Here is a 19,040-nt window from a genome sequence, read left to right as displayed (position 1 = left end):
GTCACCCTTTGATGGTACAGAAGCCACCTTTGCCCTCACTAGAGTACTTAAGTACAACCTTAACTGAAACCACACTGGACTTGGTGTGAGATCTGACATGAAGTTTCAGATGAGCTATCTCCATGTTATAATATTTCAGACCGGTGTACCCATTTGGAATGAACACTTGAGGTAGCTCAGCTGCTTACTCAGGCCTTCTTGTAGAAAGTTGAACTATAAACCAGGGTGACTGCCTGACTCCAGGTTATTATCAATGTTTCCAATCCTTAATGTTTCTCCTACAAATCACCAAATTCTGGTGTGCTAGCCTAATTAGTTCAATGTAAACAACACAAAACCACAACAACCAGGATGCATGAGGCTATCACACATAAATCAGTGTTCACAATGCCCTGAATGGAGGTGGTCACCCTATTATACACTCAATATTTCCACATGTAATATTCGTGAAGCACAAGTCCTGATCGATGCCAACATTACTGATATTGGAGGTGGTTGAACAAGTGCCCCAGTCTTATCCACTTCCCTTGGCCTAGTATAGAATGTACTTCTTCACACTGTTCCTCCAGACAATGCTGATCATAAATCCTACCATCTGATCTGTTTCACAGGGCCAGGATTAGTTGGCAAAAGGCACACCTAAATGTGGTGTCGATGTGGAGAATTAGTACTTCTGGAGGCGGGTTTGTCAGTCGATAAAACACTGATTGTGGATTGGCCTAGGGAATATCTGTTCTTGATGTATTGTGGTGCCTTTCCATACACAACTGAAAGGTGACTGATGGGGCTTGGAGTGGGATTATTGCCATTCGTCTGAGAGATGAGTTTGAAAGTAGGGCGCCTAGTGATTTTATGGAAGGCTCTGTCTACCCTGTTTTAGTTACATCTTTTGAATTCACATGAGTCATTTGTTTAACATGATCATGCATTTTTCATGTGAACTTTATTCTGAAAAAGAGTAGGTTTCTTGCACTTTTTTACCCCCTACAATTTTCATCTATCACCAAGAAAATAATTGTCTAGATTTTGATTTCAAAGCACATACATTTTTTACTGCAATTTGTATATTCTTTTAAGATTGAAGTTTATAACTTTTACCATTCATTGCAAAAATATTGTGTTTTCTGTTTACTCTGAGAAGATTTGGGTTAGCCTCCTCAGCCATTGGCTTGTTTTGCTTTGGCACTTTCACTAATTTGCTTGTGACATTGTAAATTCCATCTTAGATCAGTGACCAGGAGTATTTTGCTCCCACATTTATCAGTTGGGTGCATAGGTGTGTCTTTTGGCCTCCACTGTGATGCATGAGGGAATATTTTACAATCTGTGAGCGGCCTCATAGAACTAGGGAGCGAGCACTAACAGAAGCATCTAAAAATAAATGCTACAGACAAGAAAGCAACCTTTTCCTACAACATCCATGTTTCAGATGTTTTATCTCTACTCACTCCCCACTAAACAAATAAGCACCGGCAAAGTCAAAACCCACAGGATAATCATCAAACGTATTACCTTTGCTAATGCTAGTTTTACATAGCACTTAAACCTAGGAATGTCAAAGACGAAACAATGGATATTGTAACGCTGTCACTCTCAATGCTGATACCATCGGAGGATTGGACTTAACTTAATTACATTTTAAAAGTTTTAGAACACGTTTTGGACCACTTTTGAGAAACTGTTTTTTTATTTTTTTATGGAGAGTTATGTCATTCGAGATTATTAGTGCAAGATGATGTGGGTAGGAGTGTGTGTTTTATTAAACGACAAAGTTTTTAAGGTTACCAATTTAATTTTTTCATGAACTTTGAAACGTTTCAGCTATAAGTTTGCTTTAACGCATAAACGTTTTTTCTATTAATTGCAAGATAATTTTCTCCAGGTCGCACAATAATTGTTACTCTACTCACACCCAACCGAGAAGGTAAATGTAGGCAGACTTTTTTATCTGTAAAGGTCACATTTCAAACTGTTTTTTCTGTACGAGGTTACATGGACAAAGGCATGCAGAATTGTTATCTACAAGTTGACCTTCTGCGTCATAGACTGTCGCAAAAGTCCAGCTTTTCATGCAGACGTAGGATTCCAAAATTACAAAATTGTTCATAGAACTTATGAGAAATAAAGTGCGATTTCACCCATCCGTACAAGCAACCCATTGGAACAGACACTCCTGAGCGGCTTGGCTGGTCGCCCCTTCTTCATTGACTCTCCCAAAGCTACCTGAGATGTGAACATGAAACATTCAGCGCTTATTTATATCAGTATCTCCAGTTCTCTCCACTGTGTTCTGTATTCTTCGAGGCCGTCTCAGGGGAGTTTTTCAGCGTGGCCCGACAAGGGAAAAAAAGATCTATTTTGATTTTTCTAAATAAATCCCAGGCATCTGCAAAATTCATCCATAATTCACTGGAGCGCTACAGATGAGGCAATGCATCTGGCAAACGATGAGAGAAAGAGGCTTGTTGTTTGATTGAAAAACACGTGTTTCATGGTACAACAGGAGAAGGAACCCGCAGAGGATGAAAAGAACAGGTGCTCCTGGGTCCTGGTCACGTTTGAAATAGAAAATAATCATAATTATAGCGAACAAGGGAAACCACCGCCCCCACCCCGAAGAAATGGACTAATGAGGGGATGGAACAGTGAGGGATCACTCGGTTTGACCTACATTCTGATTGTCCTGTTAGAAAAGTTATACGGCTGGACGGCCATCAACAACTTCTAGTTTAATCTGAACGAGATTGAATTGAGCTTTGTGTACAAACTGCACAACTACAGATGCAACTTTGAGTGCCTTTGAAGGACTAGAAGACTCTGGGCCCAATTCACAAAGAGCCTCATCACTTGTGGAGGCCACGCAGTTGTGGCAGGGGGCCCGCACTCATCTCAGGGTTCCCGCACCTGTGGCAGGACCTGCGTACTGCAATTACCTATTAGAGAGGTCCGGCCACAAGTGCGGGGCTTCCACCCTACTGTGTGGTCTCCGACACAAGTGTGAAGGCACTTTATGAATCGCCCCCAATGGTTACAGCCCATTTCTCGTAGTAAAATCAATAGGCTTTTGATTGACTGGACCACCTTAGACTCGTTCTAACTACTTTACCCTTTCAAAACTACCCCTGTAATAAAATCCCACATCAACCAAATCACCAGATCTGTCAGACTACCTGTAATTTCCCTAAAAAAAAATGTTTTCTCTGCTTCACTAACTTTTGACTTGTCGTCCAAACTATGGTTATCTCCCGCTTCGGCTACAAATATGCAACTCTCCTCAGAGTCAATAAATACACTCTTGCACCCATTAAGGCCGATCTCCACACCACAGCCCATTTAAACTCAAAGCATCTGCAAATTTATTGTCATTACTCCACCACTAAAATACCTACATTAGCTCCCACTTGTAGCCCAAATATCATTCGAATTAGACTGCATTATTTTGACTCCATTTTCCTTGCGATTTGTGCTCATATGAATACATCAAACATCCTAAAAGTGGAGACATCCGTGGAGACATCCTCCGAATTGACCATAAAAGTCTGAAAACCAAGTCAGCCCAATCCCAGTCCTGTGCAAGAGCACCACCTCCCGCTGTTATGCATCTCCTACTGGAATGCACTGTCAGGAGGACCTGTGCACCTTTCACAAGGAGCTACAAACTTCTTCTTTTGATTTGCAGCTCACCTTTTGAGGCTGCAAGCAGGTGTGTCCATTACGAGGTGTAAAAGCACCCGAGGGCATCACCAGTAGCCTCAACAACCTTTTGTTCACATATTTTTTGGTTAAAGGAGCAGGTCAACGGGGCAGGGGATGGGGGAAGGAAGCAGAAAGCACTCTTGGGAATTTCTCTGCATAAAGACCCGCCCCCTCCAAGGCCACACCCCCTCCTCACATAGTAGATTTTCTTCTGAAGTTGGCAGGTCTCTGGATACTCAGTGTGACCTTGAGCAGATTACATGGTTCAAACGGAAATACGTAGTAACCAACCACTAAGACATTTACAAACCATGCAAAGCCAGGGTACTTTATTTTCAATTTATTGTAACCATTTATACTCCTGCTTGTACCCACTGTAAGACTGGTGCTGAGGCTGACCTGAAAGGGGGACCTGTGCACTTCACAAGAACTCTTTGTAGTCACCCTCCACATTAAAGGCACTTTCCAGTATAAGTACTAGGTACCTGATGTACTAAAAACAGTAAGAGTTTTCTCCATTGCATTATCAATGTTCAAATACTTGTTATTTATTGAAAAACAAACAAACAACCTATAGTAAAAAAGATGCTCCATTTAATAGCCTGAACAATCCCTGCGTATACCATGATCCATCATGCACATTGTATTTGTGAAATCAAAGCCTTATACTTAACGTTAAACATGATGGATCATGGTATATGCAGGGATTGACATTTCACTTATGAGTCTCTTGTTGATCTGGAGTTCGGGCTATTAGAAGAAGCATTAGTGTTTACTATAGGTTCTTGTTTGCATGTTTCTTGGAGGAAATTAATAGGACCTGACTAACACAGTCATACTTAGTTTTTATGCAGAAAGTAGCAGCTCACCTGTATTTAGAGAATGAAGGATAGCATTTTCTTTTTTATTATTGAGCTGCTTTTCTGTGCTGACATAGAGTTTATAGTCTTCACAGACCCCTGAAGAAGGATTATTAGACCTACAATGCATTAGTTATTGTAATGTACATGGATTTATTGAGTTCATTGGAAGATTTGGATGAATTTCATGCAAAATAAACTTGGAACAATTATGAGTGTTTTGAAATACATATACAAATATTTGAACATTGATAACACAATGGAGAAAATTGTTATTGAATATGTATGGAAACACGAATTATCAACTATACAGCTGAAACAGGACTGGAAGGTCCATGAGTTAAGTGTGACTAGGTCGTGAAGTGGGGAACCAGACATTAAAGATACATTTCATATGTCATTTGGAGATATGACACATCAGTAGTCAGCACAGGTATTAAACCTCATAAATAAAGGAGTGTGTTTGGCGTATAATTTTAGATTTTTAAGACATACACATGAAATTTAAATACATTTTTTGACCTTAAATGGGAATAATTGAAATCCGTGTCTATCCCAAAAATCGGACATGCTCTAGCCCTGGAAAGAGAAACTCATGCCCTTTTTTACACCGTAATCTCAAACTATGTGCTTCTAAATGCAGATGTGAGTTTGTCTTTCTCACAGTTCTGCTTTTAGTATCACTAGTCTTGATACACTGCAGCAGTGCATCTTTCCCAAGCATTTCATCACAAGCGGCTACCATAATATAAGCAAAGAGACCCGAAGAGCATATTTGTAGCAGTTTTGTGATTTTTTTTTCAGCTGTTCCTCCACCCTTCCTTCCTCAAATGATTAAAAATAATTGCTGATCTTGCTGCGCTGCCGTGCACCACAGGGAAAGGGCAGAAATATGCTGTATCAAAAAGATACGACAAATTTTTGTCATCCCCCCTTCACAGGTGCATGGATGCCTGTGTCACAGACAGGATTGTTCCTGTGAAGGGAGGGATACCGTCCAGCACAAAAAGAACCCATAGAGGCGTGTTCCTCTTCTAAGTGTGCTGCAGAATGCAGCATGCTTAGAAAGAGTAAAAAACAAAAATAAATAAAGATATTTCTCCTCTTTGCACCTCCCCTGGGGAAGCGTAAACTTTTGATGCGATCCCAGGTTTACTAGGCCTTGTAAATCTGGGAATTATCCTAAACCCATGGGTGTTGTATGGAAAAACCCACCACAAAGCCCATGGGATGCCTCCCTGATGCAGTGCAAGGCAACGCAGTGACTTGCGTTGCCTTGCCTTACACCATACCTACACGGCAATTGAAAGCCACACAATGTAGCTTTATGCGGCCTTGTAGATATGGGCCTGCAGTCTACCCTCCTAGTGCATCACAAAAAGTGATACACCGACTGCTCATGGGGCTTGTATACAAGCCCCCATGTTTTTAAGGAGAGAGAGAGCATGAGAACTAAGAAGTTTTTGAGAAGCCCGTGAAATGTTTACTTTTCTTGCCAGAGTGGTAATGCACAGAGTTTAAACGTTTATGCTTCAAACATGCAAGCTTGTAGGTCATTCTGCTATCAATAGGGAGCAGCTGCTGTTGATCCCCTACAGAATTCCAAGAATAAAACAATGACGAAAAGAGTTTTTGAGAATGTCATTGACATTGTAGCTCACAATATATTCTTAAATGAATCTACCTCTGCTTTCCCACTGGAACGCTCCAACGGTTGAAAGCATTCAATGGTAGACAGAGAAGACAGTGTACATCTATTTAAACATTGTATGAGTCGAGACATCAGACCACCTTACTCCACAGAATCATCCAAGACAATGCCTTCTTCTAAAATTAGATCCATTTTCAAGAGGATTTTCAAACCTGAAAACAGCCATTGTGCCTCCTTGTGGTACAAAAATAAATCTAGGTCTTAGTTAACAATTAAAAGGAACATCTCCGGATAACTCTACTATCCACCAGCTTAGTTATTTCAGTGTGGGTTCTGTTAATTTCCATCCTGATTGGTCCCAAGTCAATTAGATATGTACACATCGGGCATTCCTCAGCAGAATGAAGGATCTTCTGAAGAAAATGCCTTTGACCTGTCTCTTAACATGTAGAACAAATCCAGGCTTGGAGGCAGTATAATCTGATGCAGTGAAAAAATCCAGACAGAAGTTGTTGTTCACCTATTGAAAACAATAAAGGTCTATGACCTCTGTGAATCTGCCTGTTGCATACAACTGTTTAATATTGTCACCTTCTACAATAATGCCTAGATCTACTTGTTGAAAAGAGGGGATTGGGATGCACACGCTCACATTTTCATGATATGCAATCCCAAAGATGCTGATTGCAGCCATTTCCTTTGGACTAGACATCATTAACCTGTTCCTCTCTCTTCTCCCTACAGGTATGAGAATACTGGTGACCCTGCTCTTAGACACTCTGCCTATGTTAGGCAACGTCCTCCTCCTCTGTTTCTTTGTCTTTTTCATCTTCGGGATTGTTGGTGTGCAGCTCTGGGCGGGGCTTCTGCGGAACAGGTGTTTTCTCGACCAGAATTTTGTGCTGTAAGTAAAGTTGACATCCCAATTTCCTGAATGAACTGACTGCATGTGGGGCTGATGTACAACTCGTTACTGTCTTACAGAAAAGGGTCTTTCACTTATCCACGTTTGCTTACTTGTTACATGTTTTGTGCCTTTATTTACCTGTTTTAAGTGACTTAAATGTTTTTCTATTTAACTACTGATAAAATACCAATGAAGTGTTAAACTAGTGTAGTTTAGGTAAGAAGGAGGGTGGAAAAAAGACAACTGTCAAATTATCTGTTTTTATGAAAGTTTGTATTAATGTTCTTGATCTGGAGAGATATATTTGATCGCAGCAGAGACGATTTAAGGCATTGTCAAAGTGGGCTATGACCCAAGGCCCCAGGCTTTCAAGGTCCAGCTCTTCCCTGCAGAGAGTCTTGCCCTGATTCATTGCATTAAACAATTGTTTGTTTTAAATACCGTTTTCCTTTCATTTATTTTTAATGTGGGTGATGTTTTTTTTTTTTTGCAGAGAAATGTTGTGTTTGTGTTTCAAACAACAACCATGAAACAGTTTCTTTTAGATCAAAACTGGACCTCACATATAAGAAGTGATCCCAGAGATTAAGCGCAATAATATTACAGAGCTGCTGCTGTGTTACAATATTGAAAACACACGTCACTATCTCTCAGGGGTGGCATGAACCTCCCCCACCCCCACTCCAACCCACTTTATCAGCTAAAGCGGGCTTGGAATTCTTGATGAACACTGCTTAATTTGTGTTCGTGTTTTCGGGTGCTGGGCACTTATTTTTGAGGGCAGGCACTTATTTGTTTTGCCTCTAGCATTTACTGCAAGCAAAAGGCACATTTGGTAAAAACGGAGGAAGAGAAAAACGAAAAAGTGTCACAAAGGGAGAAAGCAGAAAGCTGAAAGAGTGAGCTGAAGAGGCAGGGAGTGGCTGTAAATTGATTAAAGAGGCCAGAGATGGCTTCAGGAGTACGCGTATTCCGTGCTCGCACATTCAATTGCAGCAGTCGTGTGTTTCAGAGGAAAGCTTTGGGCACCGGCACGTTTTTATTTACAAATTAAGCACTGTTGACGAGCCTCTTCTGGCTGCAGCTAGGCAGACAAAGGCTCATAAATAATGTGAAACAGTGGGTGCTTGGTTGAGTGAGTGAAAGGACTGAAGGATAGGTGTCTGAGTGAAAGGGTGGATGATGAATGGGTAGATGGATGGGTGGACAAGTTAATGAGCGAAAACGTGGATGTAAGGATGGATGAGTGAAACAATGGATGTGTGAAAAGGAGCTGATTTGGAAGGATGGATCTAAGTGTGGAGTGTGGATGTGAAAGAATGGATAGATGAATGGAAGTGATGGTGGATAGATGGATGAAAGGGTAAATGGATGAATGAGTGAAAGGGTGGATGGATGATGAGAGAAGGTTGCTGGATGGATGGGTGGAGTGGAAGAGTGGCTAGATGGATGGAAGGATGAATGGATGAGTGAAAGAATGGGTGGATGATTGAAAAAATGGATGGCTGGATAGACAGATGATTGAAAGCATGGATGAATAGTGATTGGATGGATGGATGAGTGAAAGTGTAAATGGATGGATGAGTGGTTGGATGAAGGATTAATTAAAGGATACATGTTTGGATGACTGAGTAAAACGATGGATGGATGGTTGGATGGATGGATGGTGGGTAAGTGAATGAAAGGGAGGATGAATGGAGTGTAATGATGGAAGGACCAAGTAGAAGTGTGGATGGATGGGTGGATGGAGGCATGGATGGATGGGTGGACGGATGGATGGGTGACAGAAAGGATGGATGAAGGATGAATGACTGAAAGGTTTGGATGATGGATGAAGGACTGAAAGGATGGATGATGGATGAGTGAAAGGGTGGGTAGAGAGATGGATGAGTGAAAGGATGGCTGGATGGATGCATAGGTTTGGATATAGATGGGTAGACAGACTGAATGGTGAAAGACTGAAAAGAGATGAAAGAATAAATGGATGACAGAATGTAAAGGCGAAATTGTGGATATCAGCAGGTGGGTGGAAAGATGAATGGATATATGCTTGGATGGTAGAGACATGTTTACTTTCTTTGTTTGCTTGGTGCCATAAAAGCTTTGATTTAAAGTGAGGGGTATTTTGACTTTCTGGCTACTCCCTTGCTGTCCCTGATAAGAATTTTTAATGGCTCTGCCCAAGAGGGTATGATAGAGCTGGAACAAATTCAAACCTATAATGAACAGGGCCCCCAAAATCAGTTTGGCCCAGGGCCCCCAAAATCCTTAAGATGTCCCTGGATAACAACCTGGTGATAATTTTCCTCTCTACCCATAATCGCTGAGTGATGGTGTATTTTTTGCGACTCAATGATAAGTGAATCAATGAATTTCTTGTTTAGTTTACAACATGTTATCATCAATAACAATAAATACTAATTTAAACAAAAAAAAATAAGGTTGAAAGGGCAAAGATGAAAAATTTGGAAGTAGAAAAAGAAATTCACTGCTGCATTTTAGAGTTTGGACATTAAGATGAAAGTGCAAAAATGACAACTGGCACAGGAAGATGGGAAGGCTCTTTGTATGAGGAACAAGATTGTAATGGCTGCGTTCTGCCATCAATAGGGAGCAGCTGCTGTTGATCCCCTACACAGAATTCCAAGCACAAAACAATTAAGAAAAGAGTTTTTGAGACTGTCATTGACATTGTAGCTCACAATATATTCTTAAATGAATGTACCTCTGGTTTCCCACTCGAACGCTCTCATACCTCTGTTTATATCTCTGTATCCCTTCTTTCCCCACTTCTCTTACTTTTTCTATTTCACGTTTTCTTTTTGATTTTCTATTTTTATTTCTTATTGATTCAATACCTTTTTCTGTCTTCTGTTTATATTTCACGTCCAATATTATGTTTGGGATTTAACCTCCTCTCATCGGATGGCCCTCTATCCCCGTCATCAGCCAGGTTATTCTAATTACATCTCTTTCTCCCAAATCTTTCTCTCCGATCCTGGACTTTCAGAGCACGATTCTACCCTCCATTGCTTCCTCACCCCTTCTTTCACTCCATGACGCCCAGTAACACCTACCTCACTCTCCTTATCCTACATTGCTACGCTCTCCTTTCCATTTTGCCCCATCTTCTTTTCCCCACCACTCTCCTTCTGTTAGAACCGTTATCTTCCTCTTTCACGTGCTCGTTTCTCTTTTGCCTCCCTTTATAATCCTATCCATGTAATTCCCTACTTCCATCTCTTTCACCGATGTCTTCTTGAGTCCTTACCATTTTCTTTCATTCTCTTTATCCCCTCTCCCACTCAATTTTCAAACCATTCTCTTCAAAACATCTATCTATCTATTTATCTATCTATCTCTCTATCTATCTATCTATCTATCTATCTATCTATCCATTCCTCATTATCCTCTCTCCATTTCCCCTTTTCAGGCCTCTCATCTCCTTTAGGTATATATCACCCACCTTCAAAGTTTGTCTCTCTCTTCCTTAATTTCCATTTCTGTCCATCCCACAGACTATTCTGTTCATGTATTCTATCATTTGCACTTCTTTCTCTCTTCTTTCAATCCCTGCTTATTCTGCTAAACACTGGCTCTATTCCCCTCCCAAACACTGTCACAATTTTCTCTCTCCATTCCTGCCTCACGTCTCCACCCCTGCATGTCATATTTCCTCCATCCCAACATCACCTCTGTATTTTTTCTCCAACATTCTTGTCTCCATACCTGTTCCGATCATTGCCTGTTTTTCTATTCTCGTTATTGGTGCTACTCTGTACCTGACACTCCTTTCCGCCGGCCTCGTATGATCATTCCTTCGCCATTTCTTCCTCCTCTCACTTTCCCTTCACTGGCGTCTCCCATCCCATACCATCCTATCCTATGTCCTCCCCTCCGCACCCTACACCTCACTGCCCCTCCTCCTCTCTTCTCCTCTCCTCTCCTCTCCTCTCCCCTTTCATCACATGTCTTCTGTGCCCCAACTCTTTTCTCCTCTTCTCCAAACATGTCTCGCTTCTACTTTCCTTTTTTTTTAAAAAATGCTCTTTATGTCTTTGGCTCCGAAATGAACCATGAAATGAACATTAGCTAAGAAGCGGCTTCACAAGCTTGTCTCTGACTGAGTCAGGAAAACCTTTGAACTTTAACCAAAGTAAAGTTAGATATATGCAGAAGAGCGGAAGTCAGGCTTTTATTATTCATTTTTTTCCAGCGCATATTGCATTTCTTTCGACATTTTCTTTGAGGATCCTCATTTCATGTTGGGTTTGACACTTCCCTGCAAAGAACCAACCCTTCAGAAGACAAGGACGACAATCTCTACAAAGTGGTGGAGGCGCTTATGAGTCTGTCTAAGCCCTCAGTTTGTGAACTGCTGAAAGTGACCCAAATATTCTCTTAAGATAGTAATATCAAGCCCATGCCTATTTAATGGCAGAGACCTCTGTGACCCTTCACCCGGTTCCTCGTTTATTTTCAAAAAGTCCAGGTTAGGAGAAACACCCCCCCTTATGTTTTTTTAATTATGTCCCCTCCCCCATGATGCAGCAAATTTCCATCTTCTTTGTCCTGTCATGGTGCCGTCATGTGTGACTCATCCCTTGCACACAGCCATTTAGAAAAGTCAGAAAGAGACAGAAGTAATGTCTGGGGAACACTATTTTCTTCAGTAGTGCAGCCACCACAGGGTAGGTTTGGGGTGCTGAAAACTTCCTTTTCTGACCAAGTGATCTTGTTCAGAATCCACCTATGATACCCACGTGCCATACTATTGGAACAGTAAGGGCTAAATATCATCCTACAGAAATATTGTTGTCAAAATATTGACTATAAAAATATTATGAATGCTAAAACAAGTTTATTATTCTTAATTCCACATATGTATATATTCATTGACAATTCAATTTAGAAAGATGTGGTAATAATAATTATAAATCTACATTTATCTACACATACTTACCTTCATAATATGTTATTTATCAATATCAGGCTAAGATACGTTTGTAGGCAGATATTTCTGTCCGTCATATTCTGCGATACAACGATTAAGGTTAAAAATAACAATGTCGGCTATGTTAGTCTCACCATTTCCCTACCCACGCAAAAGCAACTGACCTGCCTGGTCCCCAAAGACTCTGTGAAAATGGTAAAAGTTAACAGTAGCTATAGAGATGTGGTAGGGCATCTCAACAAGTAAAGCAAAGATTAACCACTGAAAGTTATGCAGATTATTTTGGATCTCCAACCACACAAACCCTATCATTGAGGTAGTAGATGGATGGAAGAGTCAAGGTGGGCTAATTGGACATGGGGAAAAATGTGAAATAGACCTGTCTAGACCACGCCTCGTATTACATACAGAGTCATTACGCAGGCTTCTGGAAGATGGTACAGGGAGGAATGAATAGTAGTAATCATGAGAGAAAGTTCAACCTCATGATTCACAAAATATTAATTTGTAATTGTAAGTTCGTTTATTTACCTCTGAAATATGCTAGTGGTATAAAGGTTTGAATGTAAGCAAATCTCTTCATGTTTGTGAGCTGAGGGCTTTTCAGGATAGGAACACCTATAAAGCGGAGGAAATACAAAGTCGCCTGTCTGTTATTATGGACAAATATTATGATGGTAGTTTCCCGGTCTACATGTCAGAAAATCACACGGTTTGCAACTCCAATTTTTTTTTCGTTATGTATGAACCTCAGTCTGCAAATCAGAAAATTATTTAAGACTTGCAAGTTGTATTTACTTATCCATACTACAATTAGAAAAGTTCAAGAAGGGGGTTCCTTCAGAATTGTGATTCAGCATTGTAAATAAAGTGGTTTGCAACCTCAGTTTCCATCACAAGCCATTTATCAGTTACCAACTCCTCAAAGGAGGTGCTAACTGGTTTGCAAAAGGGGCACCATGCCCTTTCATAATGGCACTGCCAGCATAGAGGGGTGTAGGCAGCAGTGCAGAGTATTGAGAGAACATAACTTGCTCGCTTGATGATTTTCCTTTAAGGATTACAGACTGATTTAAAAACGATTTTGGGAATCCAAGCACATGATTGGTTGTCTGCTGTTCTTGAAGACCAATATACTTGAGTTTGCAGTCAATCACAAAGGGTTGCATGTAGCAAACTCCCTAATTAATATTAAATGCATGGTTTGCTGTGTGACCCACGGGACTGCACAAACCAGTTAGCGTTTAGGTAGTAGCATAAAATTAAAAACTGGTCTCAAAATGTTGGTAATGTCATGAGGTAGTATCAACACCCAAAATATGCACTGGGAGATATTTTTGAGTATTCAGCAAAGTCATTCATTTGTTTTAAAAGTATGAGGAACTGTACAGGAACAAATTTATAGATGTATTGGTGCCTGCAACATTGACCACTTTGTTGAAGTTTAACTGGGAAAGGCTAACAGGCTGAACAGTGAAGATTGAGAAAGGTAAGTATCCCCTCATGAAGAAAGCCTTTAAATGTAGTTCTTTTGCTTAAATGGAACATTTTTCGACTTGATAGGTTATGAAAGAGATCTGCAAAGTTGAGCGAATTGAGACAATGTGTATAATCCCTTTATTGAAACCAGGATGAACCACTACACTATTCCAAAAAAGACTCATCATTCACTTTTCCACCTGTAACTAAAAATTGACATCAAGGACTTGAAGTTCCACATTCCGAAATTCCCAAAGATATCAGTCATACACACAAACTGAGTGAAGGCAACCAACAAGAGCCAAACAAAATACTCTTCTTCTTGTAAAGAGATATAAAATAATTAAGAATAAAACACCCCAGAATGACCACCAGCTGTCTATGATGATCAGCTCTTTTGTCTTTAGACATAATGCCAACAGCATCATGTTCAAACAATGGGGAATCTTGAACTTGCCATACAATCTATATGCAATCTCTGTCCATCTCCTTAACAATGTTGTTCATTGTTCTTTACAATACAGAAGCCACAGAGGCCTAGTTAGATTGGCAGCCTCTTCAACTAGTATAGCACTTGGGTCGTGATGAGCATTGTAAGCGCTCTAGCCTCTCGAAGGTGAACACCCTGATGGTAACTAGAAGGAACATCCAGAGTGAAGAACACAGTTGTCCATTCTAGCATGGTCCACTTTAAAAAGCATTTGGGCAAGACATGTACATTCACCATCAAAGGTCAATTAAGTGTTTCTAGCTGTTATCCTCCCAGTGGGCTAGACATACATTGGAAAGCCATCTAGAGTACTCCACCTCTTTATGATACATTGCTGTTCATTTCTTCCAGCATATTATTTATGCCTTTCCTCACAGCAATGAACTCTCCTCACACTTTGCGTCCCATGAGGACTGCTGTGCTCGGTCTTCACGCAAACTTCATGCTCTCAATCCTTTAAGATTCACAATTGGTAAATGAAATAATCTAGAGAAATAACCTGTATACCAGAATCCTTTCGCTAAGGGCAAGAATCACTTCATAGACACATTCATTCAGTTTACTCTGTAATATTGTATGGTCTCTAATCCCAAAATCTTGACCCCTTTCACATCCGCCTGGAACATCATTTTTTTTTCTTCTGAGCTTTTATGATGCCATATCAATCTCTTGAAATAAACACGCCAAGAGACTTTGGGCATATTTAAGAGCCCCTAGCGCCACCGGGGTGTCACTTTTTGTGACGCTCCCATGGCGCTAAGTACTGCTCCATATGTACAAGGAGGAGTAAAGCCACTTTTTTGTGGCGTTTCACCTCCTTGTAAATATAGGCCCCTCCGAAGCAGTTTTCTGCATCAGAGGGGCGTGCCGTGGCTGTTGCTGTGGGTGTTCCAACAAAACATCCATTGCTTTTGATGCTTCCTCAGATTTATGAGTTGTCGTAAGCCTGAGGCAGCGCCAAAAATAATGCAACCCCAAGTGTTGCTTTAGCATGGCAAAACGAGGAGGAATGCTTTTATTCCTGTTCATTTTTTTTGCTTTTTCTATGTGTGGTGCAATCTGCAGCACACATAGAAGAAGCAAAATGCCATGGACGATTGTTTACGTGCAGGAAGGAACACATTCTTGCACATAAACAATCATTCAAAATGATACTTTGGTAGTTCTATGTGTGCTGCATTTTGCAGCACACATAGAAGTGCCTAATCACCATTATAGATTATTTATGTGTAGGAAGGGACACCTTTCTGCACATTAACAATCTACCCCTTCAACGCAGACACCCTTGCACTATGGTGCAAGGATGCTTGCGTTGGCACTAGGCAGCTTAATTCATCGCCAGCGCAGGGGGAAACACTGTGTGCTGTATTCCTCTAAGTACGGTACACAATGCGTTTCAAAAGTGACCCAGCACAGCGCTGCTATTTTTGGTGCAGCACGGCGCTGTGCCACTTTAGCATAAATCTAGGCCCTTGTCTTTCACAAATGTCTCAAATTCCCTGATAACCATACTATGAGATCTAATAGTTTGTTTAACTCTTTATCCCTAATGATAACATAAGAGAACTCTGGTGAGCTATAATTGTGATATCAACAACCAGTCTATCCATCAAGCACAAGTCTTTTATCCTCATGCTTTTGTGCCTGACCCACCAAGACATACCTATAGAACAATTCTCATCATTTCTGACACCTTACTGCAATGAAAAAACCCTAGTTTTAAGAATTTAATTAGCAAGACCTAGACCTGACAACTTCAAGAAAAATCTCACAGTGTGAGGCGGGAGCGGAGCCTTAGAGGGTGCATGGCCTCATGCTGAGAAGCACCTAAGAGGTACTTTTGCTCCCACCCCGGCCCCAAACGCCCTCCTCCAAAAACAAAGAAACAAAAGCGTGGTGAGACTGTTGTTGATGTCCTGGGGTGTTTTCATACCCATGAATGGAAATCTGCAGGTAAAAGCCTCCAAAAACGAGCTGAAAACCACTGTTTACAGATATTTTCAGCTGGTTTTCTCTGCCACTGTGTGATATTGGCTCCTCACCGGGGACTGTGTGATGGAAGCCAATATCGTGTGTCACACACTGGGACCAAGGGAATTTGCAGGTCTGACGACCTTGCTTTTTTCTCTGAACACTACTACTAAATGACCCTCCCTCTCACATTCTCTGTACTGCTTATTAAAAGCAGGGGAGACTTTGAAGAATATGTCATGTGAATATATCACACATAGGTAGCACAGTTATATGGTTTTCTGCTTCCCCTCAGAATCTTCAGAATAGTCCTATGTCTTCTGCTCTTTATAAAGACTGCACACTGCACACCCACATTTCTCTTCATTCACATTGTTGACCCATCATTTATTGCAGTATACCTTTGTTAGTAGGGATGAATTCATCTAACGGGGGACACTCGTCGTCCACAACCACGCCTGCATGGATTGTTATCATGGGTTATAATTTAATGTTTCAACATCGCGGCCTAGAGAACCTGAAAATTACATGAAGCAGATGATGTGTACCAAGCCACAGGAAAGCCACCAAAAGTTTCCAGATCACTCTGCTCACTTGTGTTAAACTTAAATCACACTATAACAAAACTATTATTGTGCTCATAATAATGTTCAGTCTCAGCAATTTCCTTTCTAACTCCATGTTCTGGTGCTACAGACCCTTGCAGTGTCTAAAGATGTCTTAACCTAAACAATGTAAAAGGATATTTTTTATACTGGTATTTCCTACTCTGTCAGCATCAATTACTTCAAAAAGGTGAGCCATCCTGTACTTAACTTCTTCCAAGTTCATGTAGCATCCATAGCATCTATTCGGGTCAATAATGTCCCTTAAATATAATATAGGCTTTAGAGACAAATGTCTTCCAATGAAGTACAGATTCGACAGGATGGGAATAATATGAAATGCCTCACTGGGCTACAGTGAACACTGTGCGGGTGCAGATTTCAACAACTCCAAATGGGAGTGTAGCTATCAGTAGTGCAGCAGGTGCATTGCCTCAGGGGCCTGTGGCTTTACGAGCCTATTGCACCCATTTTAGGGGTGTATTTTACTGTTAATCTTGTATATCGGAGACTTACGCCTTTCGTACAGCTGGGCACATGTCAGACTTGTTACCACAACACTGCCACCGAACATCGCCTTTCTGTCATACTTCCTCTGGTGATAGCAATGCACTCTCCTGGGCTGGTCTATACGGACAGATCTGTCCAACAGATTAAAAAGATATGACTAAGTTCTGTTAAGGATCCTCTAGAGATCCACCATTTTATATAAGGTAACCCAAACACCTTCTCTAAAAGTATACACCTCAGAAGTATGACAACACCATGTACTTTTACTGAATGGCATTATTTTCAGAATGAACGGAACAAAAATTCATTAAAAACGTAAAATTGTTAAAAGTCTCATTTAATATACTGACTGCCCTTGAGTCTGTCACAACCTATATCCAGTACGCAGAAGCTCAGTCTCTGTTTTAGGCAACTGGAACTACTTTGAAGACGATCTGGAAAATGCACAATTCTATAAATTCTTGGTTTGTGCGCATCCTGTGCTTTTCGTGTAACTTGAATAAGCCAGAATCTGATTTTAGGCTTCCCATTGGAGTAAAAAGGCTAACACAGTTGTCTCTGTCCCTAGGCGATGAGATCCATTTCTACATAAAGAGTGCATGAAAGGTGACAACGTGCAATGGAGTAGCAAAGGTGCAAATGGCCACAGTTTAACGAAGGAAAATGGACCCACTACTCCTGGTTCGGTAGTAAAAAGCAGGGTGGAGGGCTGACACTCCTTGGTGTCACTGCACATGCCGCACAATTGACATGTCAATGTTGAGTCATGAAGGAACAGGTGAATGAGAGAGAAAGCTGGACAAATACTGAGAACGAGGTGAAAAAAATACACTAAAAAATGGAGGGAGTAATAGAGACAAGTGAGAGAAAGAGAAAGAAAGAGACAAAGAAAGAAAAAGAAAGAAAGAAAGAAAGAAAGAAAGAAAGAAAGAAAGAAAGAAGAAAGAAAGAAAGAAAGAAGAAGCAAGAAGGAAGGAAGGAAGGAAAGAAAGAAAGAAAGAAAGAAAGAAAGAAAGAAAGAAAGAAAGAAAGAAAGAAAGAAAGAAAGAAAGAAAGTGACCTTCAATGAATTAAGTCAGGTCAGGTTCTCACACCGGATACTGGCCGTCAGTATATCTGTTCCAGCTCTACAGTCCTTGCCCATGCATCAATTAATTCTTCTAAACACAGTCACAGAGCCTGAAGGCTTCGCCTCCTGCGATCTGCTCAGCATCCAATAAATAGCCATTAGCTCTAAGGACAACTCAGTTCACAAGGGCACTGTCTATTATGAAGCACATTTGTGCTCACTAACTGAGCTATTCCGAAGGGTCTGTTTAGGAATAACCAAAGACTGCAACTTAGTGTGATAAGTTGACAAAGCCTGTTAGTGAAAGGCATTTCTCTTGCACTAGTCGGGGGGGGGGGAGGTATTTATTTCTCTCTGAGTGAGGAACTGGCAGTCTGCTTCTTTGTACTCATCTACATATCGCTTATCAATACCTCTATCTCCACAGAGAGAAGCAGCCTCATCAAGATTTAGTGTAAGGCATTAATAAGATATCACTTAAAGGAGACCTAGTGTTGTGGAAGGGCTCCGGCTGGCATCTCATTTGCTTCTATCTCTAGAGTCAGGAATAATCTAAACCAGCAGCAGTTAACCCTTTAACTTCTGTGGACAGCCATGAATCACTGCTGGAAGCTAGGGACCTCGTCTAAGCATTACTTCTATGTGAATTTGAAATCAATATACAAAAATATAGAAACAAAATCACATCAAGAAAACATTATGAAATACATTATTTAGTTCATACATAAAATAAGTCAATATTTTAAATTTAATGGTGAAAGTTGGAACTTTAAAAAAAATAAAATTCTAAAAGACAAAGCAATATATTATACTCTAGCATGTCACTTTGCCTTTTTTGAGTCTAATGT

At 40.6% G+C, this 19,040-nt stretch overlaps 1 protein-coding gene across 4 annotated transcripts in view; it reads left to right on the top strand.

Moving 5' to 3' along the window:
• CACNA1H (calcium voltage-gated channel subunit alpha1 H) overlaps positions 1-19,040 on the top strand; it is a 731,062-nt gene that overhangs the window by 68,357 nt on the left and 643,665 nt on the right. For all 4 annotated transcript variants that reach the window (XM_069210130.1, XM_069210129.1, XM_069210128.1 and 1 more), the window contains exon 4: positions 6,952-7,111. In XM_069210130.1, coding sequence (XP_069066231.1) covers positions 6,952-7,111 — 160 coding nt within the window. The remainder of the gene's footprint in view (positions 1-6,951; positions 7,112-19,040) is intronic.

Source organism: Pleurodeles waltl, chromosome 10 (assembly GCF_031143425.1).
Source record: "Pleurodeles waltl isolate 20211129_DDA chromosome 10, aPleWal1.hap1.20221129, whole genome shotgun sequence".
Taxonomy (NCBI): domain Eukaryota; kingdom Metazoa; phylum Chordata; class Amphibia; order Caudata; family Salamandridae; genus Pleurodeles; species Pleurodeles waltl.
Note: the sequence above shows the minus strand (reverse complement) of the source record. Positions and strands in the feature narration are given on the sequence as shown.